This window comes from Cibotium barometz, chromosome 24, assembly GCF_041138505.1.
Source record: "Cibotium barometz isolate CiBa-2024 chromosome 24, ASM4113850v1, whole genome shotgun sequence".
In the NCBI taxonomy this organism is placed as follows: domain Eukaryota; kingdom Viridiplantae; phylum Streptophyta; class Polypodiopsida; order Cyatheales; family Cibotiaceae; genus Cibotium; species Cibotium barometz.
In genome coordinates, this window is record NC_141069.1 from 50,118,435 (window position 1) to 50,128,727 (window position 10,293).

Below are 10,293 nucleotides of genomic sequence, written 5' to 3' on the forward strand. Positions count from 1 at the left end.
GTTTTGCCTCAGCTGCTCTCTATCGATAGCATAGGGGTTGCGCACCTCCTTTGCCCACGTGGAAAGAGGTGGGGATGTGGTTAATCTTGTATAGATTTTCATGTCCTCACCATTCCTTATCCGGCCCAAGGCCACATCAATCCGCTGTTCCTTTTTTTGGGGGGGGGTATGAGTACGTCAAAATTTAAAATTGAGAAGAGCAATTAATTAATGCAAAGAAATACTTTTATACTTGTTTTTAGAGATATATATATTGCGGCTTATTTAATTGATACGTCTTCTAAAGAGAGCCAAAAAGGTCCAGAGGCTCTCTCAGCTGCATGGCTCTAAAGCCAGTCAGCACGTGGGTGTTCCCCATGTAGAGGACACATACTGTGCCAACTTTCATAAAGAAATATGTTCTTGAAGGCGTGCATGTCAATAATTCGAGCAGAGGGGCAATGCAATGCAGAAGGGATTTGGTCCCATGGGCTTCTCAGGTATCACAACAAAAACCAAGACAGTGATCGATCGTTTCCTTCTGCCATGGCGAAGGGGCTGCCGTTGGCCACACCGTTGACATCAAGCCGTTCATGTGAATAGCCTCCTCTCCCATCCATGAATGCATCGAGTTCAAGGTATAGATAAATATATATAATACATTTTGTTTGAAATCTTTAGGTAGTCCTCTATATATATATATATTCTATATAAATAAATCTTTTATTTAAAACAAAACAATCCAAATCTTTATCAAACATTAATCAAAAGTCATCAATCTTCGACTTTTTAGGAAGGTTTTGAATTGATGTTTATATTAGGTTGAATCATTAATTATAAAACAATTCATTACAACACTCATGTATACAATTGCATCGAGTTCAAGGTAACAGCGCAGTACCAGTTCTGGTTTGCACTTGGAGGAGGCAAAGGCGGTCGAGGAGCTCGAGGAGGCGAAGGCACGACCACGTGGAGCTCAAAGCTAGCAGACTGAGGTGCCTGGCATACATAGAATAACCAAAATTTTTAAAAATTTGAAGGCTAGCCAAAATGCAACCACTTTTTCTCAATCATTTTTTAATTAAAAAACCTGAATTATTCTACACTTTCTCTCTCTCTCTCTCTCTCTCTCTCTCTCTCTCTCTCTCTCTCTCTCTCTCTCTATATATATATATATATATATATATATATATATATATAACAAAACAAATCATTTTTTATTTAAAAAGTCCAAAATCATTTTACAAAATACACTTTTAGAACTCTTAGGGAACTAATTTAAAAAGATGGATGAAAATAAGTCTGAGGTGGGGTTCTCCTTAATCCTGTATAGATAGATGACGACCCAGCGGTCAAAGGTGCCAATGTTAGGGCCTTTTTATTAACTATATAAAATAAAATAATATCTTTTCAACCGGTGTTCAACCGGTCACGTGGAAAGAGGTGGGGATGTGGTTAATCTTGTATAGATTTTCATGTCCTCACCATTCCTTATCCGGCCCAAGGCCACATCAATCCGCTGTTCCTTTTTTTTGGGGGGGGGGGTATGAGTACGTCAAAATTTAAAATTGAGAAGAGCAATTAATTAATGCAAAGAAATACTTTTATACTTGTTTTTAGAGATATATATATTGCGGCTTATTTAATTGATACGTCTTCTAAAGAGAGCCAAAAAGGTCCAGAGGCTCTCCCAGCTGCATGGCTCTAAAGCCAGCTTTGCAATCAGCACGTGGGTGTGGTGGGTGGGGCGCTCTCCCTTTAATTGATACGTCTTCTGAAGAGAGCCAAAAAGGTCATGCCCAGAGCTCGTGGGTGTGGTGGGTATCCATCGCGGAGGGGGGCTCTCCCCGGAGCTGCACGGCTATAGTCCTATTCGCGTGGTATCCATCGCGGGGGGCTCTCCGAACAATCCAAATCTTTTTTATTTAAATCTTATACACACACACACACACACACACACACACACACACACACACACACACACGTGTATATGAAATACTTTTATACTTGTTTTTAGAAATATATATATTGCGGCTTATTTAATTGATACGTCTTCTGAAGAGAGCCAAAAAGGTCCAGAGGCTCTCCCAGCTGCATGGCTCTAAAGCCAGCTTTGCAATCAGCACGTGGGTGTGGTGGGTGGGGCGCTCTCCATTTAATTGATACGTCTTCTGAAGAGAGCCAAAAAGGTCATGCCCAGAGCTCGTGGGTGTGGTGGGTATCCATCGCGGAGGGGGGCTCTCCCCGGAGCTGCACGGCTATAGTCCTATTCGCGTGGTATCCATCGCGGGGGGCTCTCCGAACAATCGAAATCTTTTTTATTTAAATCTTATACACACACACACACACACACACACACGTGTATGATTTTAGATTTTTTAAATAAAAAATGATTTGTTTTGAAACGTGGAAAATACGCAACAATCTAGCACCGTCGGATCTCCTATCACCCAGAGCTCGTGGGTGTGGTGGGTATCCATCGCGGAGGGGGGCTCTCCTCGGAGCTGCACGGCTATAGTCCTATTCGCGTGGTATCCATCGCGGGGGGCTCTCCGAACAATCCAAATCTTTTTTATTTAAATCTTATACACACACACACACACACACACACACACACACACACACACACGTGTATATGAAATACTTTTATACTTGTTTTTAGAAATATATATATTGCGGCTTATTTAATTGATACGTCTTCTGAAGAGAGCCAAAAAGGTCCAGAGGCTCTCCCAGCTGCATGGCTCTAAAGCCAGCTTTGCAATCAGCACGTGGGTGTGGTGGGTGGGGCGCTCTCCATTTAATTGATATGTCTTCTGAAGAGAGCCAAGAAGGTCATGCCCAGAGCTCGTGGGTGTGGTGGGTATCCATCGCGGAGGGGGGCTCTCCCCGGAGCTGCACGGCTATAGTCCTATTCGCGTGGTATCCATCGCGGGGGGCTCTCCGAACAATCCAAATCTTTTTTATTTAAATCTTATACACACACACACACACACACACACACACACACACACATGTGTATATGAAATACTTTTATACTTGTTTTTAGAAATATATATATTGCGGCTTATTTAATTGATACGTCTTCTGAAGAGAGCCAAAAAGGTCCAGAGGCTCTCCCAGCTGCATGGCTCTAAAGCCAGCTTTGCAATCAGCACGTGGGTGTGGTGGGTGGGGCGCTCTCCATTTAATTGATACGTCTTCTGAAGAGAGCCAAGAAGGTCATGCCCAGAGCTCGTGGGTGTGGTGGGTATCCATCGCGGAGGGGGGCTCTCCCCGGAGCTGCACGGCTGTAGTCCTATTCGCGTGGTATCCATCGCGGGGGGCTCTCCGAACAATCGAAATCTTTTTTATTTAAATCTTATACACACACACACACATGTGTATATAATTTTAGATTTTTTAAATAAAAAATCATTTGTTTTGAAACGTGGAATGGCTTGAAACGTGGAATGGCTCGAATTCAGAAAACTGTAGTTCTCTGGCTCAGCTGCACAGTCGGATCTCCTATCCAACGGTAGCACACGGCATATCTTCATGCAGGTCCAATCGTCTAGTAGATCTCCCATGCAAACGCCAGATCTTCATGCAAACGGCCGCGACGTCCAGTCTGTTGCGCCCTCCCTATCATGCGCATCGTCGTCGTCGTCGGTCTCTGTTCCGCTATACATGCTGAGGCGGCCTATGCCTACGCTCACCTGCAGTGAAAAGCCTACACAGTCTCCTTGCCGCCCACACAGGCCCTGTCAACACTGGCGTACAGCTACTCACCTCTGTTGCGCCCTCCCTATCGTGCGCATCGTCGTCGTCGGTCTCTGTTCCGCGATACCTGCTCAGCCGGCCTATGCCTACGCTCACCTGCAGTGAAAAGCCTACACAGTCTCCTTGCCGCCCACACAGGCCCTGTCATGGCCTCCTCTCGGCCTCTGTCGATGGCACGCTCAACATTTGGCAGCAAGAAGGTGGGAAACTGGGGGCGGTGTCCGCCACCTTGCTCTGTTCGGGCTGCATGGCTACCTGTCCGCGCCCAGGGCCTCGGTGTCCTAGGTGCGTAACACCCACTGGAATCCCCGGCCTCCCCCCCACGACAGAAAACTCTTGTTCTCGGGCTCAGCTGACGGGAGCATCAGGCTCTGGGACCTCACCACCGGCCGTTGCGCCCACACAGGCCCTGTCATGGCCTCCTCTCGGCCTCTGTCGATGGCACGCTCAACATTTGGCAGCAAGAAGGTGGGAAACTGGGGGCGGTGTCCGCCACCTTGCTCTGTTCGGGCTGCATGGCTACCTGTCCGCGCCCAGGGCCTCGGTGTCCTAGGTGCGCAACACCCACTGGAATCCCCGGCCTCCCCCCCACGCAGTCTGGCACCCTTGACACCAGGACGGACACCGCCTAGGAAGTGAAATGCACTTGTCAGAGAGAAACTGGCAGTACGAAGATACCTGTGAGAGCTCGACGCGACCCGAACGTGATGAGACGATTGGAACAGCCGGAGGTGATGAAAGGACTGCAACAGCAGAACGCCTGGAACAGTAGGCGACTCACGTCACGTCACCTCGCGTGAAGCGTGAAGCGTGAAGCGTGAACTTCACGCTTGTAGGAGAATTGGCCACTTTGAAATAGGCCCCCCTCCGTTGCCCACGTGGAGGGAGGGCCAGTCTCCCTTAATCTTGTATAGATGATTATTCATTGGCAAGCTCAGGACATCCCTGCACATGTCCTTGGTGACTTTTGGAAATAACTATGTGACAACCGCCAGCCATGGAAGCATATAGCTCAGAGGAGCTTCTTAGTGTGTCATTGCCCCAAGGCACAGTAGGTCTGGCGTGACGGATCCTCTGTATCTGCACCCGCCCACACCATTACCTGGGGGTGGTAGCACAGGCCTCTGTAGCAGTGTCTGGTTGTTGCTGGCAGTTCGTGGCCAGCCGACCCTCTATTCTAGGTGTGGCCACCCAGAGGAGTTAAGAGTGTCATTGCCCCAAGGCACAGTAGGTCTGGCGTGACGGATCCTCTGTATCTGCACCCCATTGATTGCTTGCACCATTACCTGGGGGTGGTATCACAGGCCTCTGAGTACAGGGACTTACCCTTCTCTCTCACCACAGTAACATGACAACCCTGTTCTCAATAGCCCCAAAAGGAATTTCCTCAAGGTTAGATAGACAACAAGGGCATCATAAGCCACCTGTTTGGGTGCACCGTGCCCCCCATTGAGATAGAGCCTGGTCGCGTGGGACCGCCCGCCCAGCCGGGCAGGGTGGGCAGGGCATAAAGAGTGGTCGCGTAGACCACGTTTTTTGTTTTGAAGTTTTTTTTTTAAATCCTGAAAAAAAAACAGAGGAGAGACTCGAGAGCCTGAAACACAGAGCACCCGTAACCTGCTTCTCCCCCTTGTGTGCTGCAGATCACCGGCGATCGCATCCTCAGACAGGTGGCACGTGGAGCTATGCAGGGCAGGTAGCTTCCTTCGGCCCTTCCGCCTACGCCATACTGGAGATAGCAGATAGCACATTGTGGTGCATTCGCAAAAGGTCAAGGAGTGCAGGTCTCTTTCTCTTCAGCACAAAGTAGGTCTCTTTCTCTGAGATCTCTTTCTTGGCATACTGGACGAGCTTATGCAGTCTGGAGTGAATTCCCTGATTGCAGGTTATGCCCAACACAGATAGCACATTGTGGTGCATTCGCAAAAGTCAAGGAGTGCTGGGCGGGCTGGTTATGTTGGATGTGGTCTCTTGGAATGCACTCATCGCAGGACAGGGCAGCAATTGGCATGCTCCGGTGGATATGTTGCTTGCAAAAATGATGCAAATGGATATGTTAATTTGCAAATGTGGTGTGCATGCAAAAGCTTGGCAGGTGTTTGATGCAGTTCAGGCTCGGGATTTTTTACTGGTGCTTGACAATGATATGCCACATGCTGGGATTGTTGAGCCAAGGTACTGCACTTGGGAATGCTTTGTTGAAAATGTATGCCAGATGTTTCTTGTTTGGGATGTAGTGGGGAGCACCTAAAATAGCTCAGCAGGTACTCGACAAGTTGAATGCACTAACCGGCGGATATGCCCAAGTGGGGTTGATTGGGGCAGCACTTGGCACTGCTTGGTGCTGATTTGCAATTGCCATTTGCAGGTTGATTTGGTAGGAGCAGATGTCATTTCCAATCATGTGTCGTTCGATTTTCACACTTTTACTCATACTTCGGCATAGGCAACAACTGAAAAGCCTTCATGATGTATCACAAGTGCTTGTTCGTTATGGTCAAAGGAGACTAGTCTGTGCACAAAACAACGAGTGCAATCTCTTAATTCCTTTGTTGCATGCGTATATTGAGCACTTTTGCATGGAAGCCTTCAACCACGGATGCTTCATGGTGGAACACTTTGCCCCTCTTTCACAACATCGTGGAACTTGTGAGAACATGGAAACATACCGGGGTCATTTGCAAGTATGAAGGGGAGAATTCTTCCTGTTGAGAAGCAAGTGGCAATGGGGTTGTTTCGTTTGGCAACAGGTACAATGTTGGCTATAAGTGAGCTGTTTGGTGTTGGAAAGTCGACTGTTGTGGAGACTGTTAACAGATTTATGGCAGCCTTATTGGTGCATCGACGCCAGTTTATATCTTGGCTGAAAAGCACAATCGAAATCGAAAAGATCAAGGCAGGCTTTTTTGTTAAACAAGGCTTGCCTAATGTATGTGGAGCTATGGATGCTACACATTGTGAAGGAGAGGCCGCTAGGTGAGTTGGGCTTGGATTGGTATGATCGAAACAAGAACTACTCCATGTTGGTCCAAGCTGTGGTGGACAGTGAGATGCGGTTCTTGGATGTATTTGCTGGCTTCCCAGGGTCTGTCAACGATTCTAGATTACTTAAGAACTGAGCATTTTATTATTGTGCAAATCTTGGTTTGGTTTTGAGTGGTCCCAAGTATGTACATGGTTCTTTCTCCATAAGAGAGTACATTGTGGCAGATGGTGGTTGGCTATCCTTTGCTTCCATGGCTTATGAGACCTTACGGGACCCCCTCCACTCCAATTGAAAAGCTTTTTAACTATAAGGTTTCATCTACAAGAATTGTGGTGGAACGTGCATTTGGTTGGCTTAAAATGAAGTGGAGATATTTGCATGGCAAAGTGATGAAACCATATCCATGTCAGTTGGCAAGGGCTATTGTTGTCTGTTGCATGTTACACAACATGTGTTTGGACTATGAGGAGGATATAGAGGAGATGGCACCATGTTTTGATCAATTTGATGACATCATCATGGAAGAACCAACATCAGATGCTGAAGCCATGAGAGACACGCTAGCAAAATTTCTTCACCCTTTGGAAAAGGCTTACTTTGAATTTCAGATAATTACATGATCGGGTAGACTTGTTAGCACATGTAAAAGATCAATAGGTACATCAATGAGCTTCATGTTTGGGGCTACACTCCAGTGAGAAGAGGCTTTTAGAGCTAGTGCTTTACGTGCTTCATGTTTGGGGCTGCACACTAGTGGTTGACAGGGGCAGACAATTGCAAGTATGAAGAGGTGTTTAACAAGTACTTACACTGTTTTGATGGGCTGCACACCAGTACTTAGCACTATTTTGATGGGTTTGTTTTACATGATCGGCTAGACTTGTTAGCACATGTAAAAGCTCAATAGGTACATCAATGAGCTTCATGTTTGGGGCTGCACTCCAGCGAGAAGAGGTTTTCAGCTAGTGCTTTACGAGTTTCATGTTTGGGGCTGCACACCAGTGGTTGACAGGGGTAGACAATTGCAAGAATGAAGAGGTGTTTAACAAGTGCTTGACGAGCTTCATGTTTGGGGATGCACTCCAGTGAGAAGAGGTTTTCAGCTAGTGCTTTACAAGCTTCATGTTTGGGGTTGCACATTAGTGGTTGACAGGGGTAGACAATCACAAGTATGAAGAGGTGTTTAACAAGTGCTTGACGAGCTTCATGTTTGGGGCTGCACGCCAATACTTAGCACTGTTTTGATGGGTTTGTATGCTAAATGTGGTGCACTTACAAAAGCTTTACAAGTGCTTGATGAGCTTTATGTTTACGGTCTACTGTTGGCATTGCTTTCGTGTATATGTACGCATCGTAGATATGTACACAGCACTTTCTATATTAGAGGGGCCTTACTTTTTGCATCAGCATGTTGCCAGTGGTGTTTAGGGCTGAAAGAAGATCCCCAGAGCTTCCGCATGTTACATTTGTATCAGAGCATTAGGCTCAGCAAAGCTAAACACTGATTCAGTCCCATATGAAGGTGTACAGGTCCAAGGTACAGGAAAGTACATGGATACGAAGCCCAAGGCAAGGAACACAGGAACGGGAAGATCTCCAGGGAGGTTTGTTGGTGGTGTTCTGCAGAGCCAGAGGGGATGGTAGTCCTGTGAGCGAGATAGGTTCTCAGGCAACGGTCCCAAGGGAGGATTATCCTCCAAGGGGTGATGTGAGAGTGCCAGACTCATTTCTCAGGAATGAAGACCAAGATAGTGTTCAGAGTCAAGGCAGGAATGGATTGAGGACTAGAAGGAACAGATGCGTAGATCTTGATATGAGACAGAGTGGTTTTGGAGACCGGGCCGGGTTTTCAGAGAAAAGGGTTGCCAAGGATGGATGGATGACAAAGGGACTCTGGGATTTGAGTGAGATGATGACAGTCATCCAAGGACACGTTGGAATCCCGTCATCAAGTTTAGCAGAGGGGGATGTCATGTGCATGAATATGCCATGGACATTCTCAGAGAGTATCCAGAAGAGGCAGCCAGAAAAGACAGTTAGAACCAAAATTTAGGGGCATCAGGTGCAAAAGAGGCAAGTTTGGACTTGGAGGAGGACCAGGGTGCTATCGACTGGGACAAACAAATGTCGGCTGTACCAGAAGACAGGGCGACTGCATGTGCTGAATTTTATGAATAAAATAAGGAGGTCGGCTGGCCGACCAGCAGTTGGCCAGCTCTCCTTGTGTCCAAAGGGCCTATAAAAGGGCACATGAGCTCATTGTGTTAGTCATTCATTCCATTATGGGGATGGGTCCTTAGGGTCCAAGTAGAGACTAGATTTTGGTGATGTTCACCTTTTGTATGAAGACAGCCGAGGGCTGGAGATTGGGTATCTTTTTGTACCATATTAATATACTGAATTTCCAGCATATATATATCTCTCTCTCTCTACTCTCTCTTCATGTTTGCGTTTTGCATCAGCATGTTGCCAGTGGTGTTTAGGGCTGAATGAAGACCCCCAGAGCTTCCGCGTGTTACATGAGAAGTATTAAGAGTAGGTTAACATATTTGTTCCCCATTGAACTGAAATGGAACATCAAGGCTTTTATCAGCTAGTTTCAAGATAAGCTTTGTTGATGAGGGTCTCTTTCTGTATCTCAGCCACAAGTGCTCGGTAGCAATGCTCACACCGACACCCAATGTTTTCCTCCATGAGTTCCTTTTCATGAATGGTTCCCAATGTTTTGAGCTCTTGGCGGCGAAGCCATTGACCGACCTCTCTCCATGCATCTGGTTTGCAAGCTAATAGTTCACCCATAGTCAGTGTCACTGGGGCTGGGCTGACAATATGGCATGGAGGGTTACCATATCTTTCTACTTCACTGCTCTCAAGGATGGCAGGCTGGCCCACTATCCATCGGAATTTTGGATTGTCTTGCTCTTCAGGATTTTCCTCCATCCCAAAGGTCATCAGAGAGTTGTTTCTTTCCATGAGCTTGGCATGGGCTTCTCTTTCTCTAAGGATGTGCTCTCGTAAGGCAAATCAAGTTAGCCTCATCCTCATAATTGAATATACTGTCTTCTATTTCTTCTGAGTGGGTTGTGAAGCCGTGTTTCATTGTTAGGCTCTTGGAGGTCTGGAACACTAGTCTCTGATATTTCTTTGTTTCTGCCCAGTTCTTGGGTTTCTGGGATAGGATCCATTGGTACAAGCCTGGCTGGTCTTATCCTCTTGGACATAGATCCATTTGGCCTTTCAATTTCCCTTTGAGTTTCTTTTATCAGCTTTTGGGCTTCCTTCAATCTTTTGGTTTCTTCCCTAGCATTAGGATAGTCACTCAAGTTCTTAGGAAGGGGCTCTCCTGGCTTTCATTATGGTTTTTAGCGTCCTTTGACAGCTTTCATGGCCATCTCTAGGAGTTTGTCCTTTTGTTCCATTAGCACCACATCTGGAGGATACTCAGAGTATTTCTCTTCCTCAAGGGTTATTTGGATGGGTGGCTCTAGAACATCTTCTGTCTCTACTGCCTCCTTGGAGCACAAGCTTTGTTGTTCTCTCCCGCTTCCTTTCCCTCACTTTGAGAT

At 46.6% G+C, this 10,293-nt stretch overlaps 1 protein-coding gene across 1 annotated transcript; it reads left to right on the forward strand.

Annotated features, from left to right (window-relative positions):
- The first annotated feature begins 4,381 nt into the window (after positions 1 to 4,381).
- On the forward strand, positions 4,382 to 9,139 carry LOC147625410 (uncharacterized). Its single transcript, XM_086817975.1, has 3 exons — positions 4,382 to 4,509; positions 5,200 to 5,525; positions 5,643 to 9,139. The coding sequence occupies exons 1-3, from the start codon at positions 4,382 to 4,384 to the stop codon at positions 5,990 to 5,992; spliced, it is 804 nt and encodes a 267-aa protein (XP_086674101.1). The 3' UTR covers positions 5,993 to 9,139.
- Positions 9,140 to 10,293: the final 1,154 nt, after the last annotated feature.

Bases quoted from the DNA above. Each gene is read 5' to 3' on its own strand.
- LOC147625410 (XM_086817975.1), top strand. From the start codon at position 4,382: ATGCACTTGTCAGAGAGAAACTGGCAGTACGAAGATACCTGTGAGAGC. The intron at 4,510-5,199 runs GTAGGCGACTCA...CCATTGAGATAG, and splicing joins ACAGCAGAACGCCTGGAACA to AGCCTGGTCGCGTGGGACCG. The intron at 5,526-5,642 runs GTCTCTTTCTCT...TGCCCAACACAG, and splicing joins CAAAAGGTCAAGGAGTGCAG to ATAGCACATTGTGGTGCATT.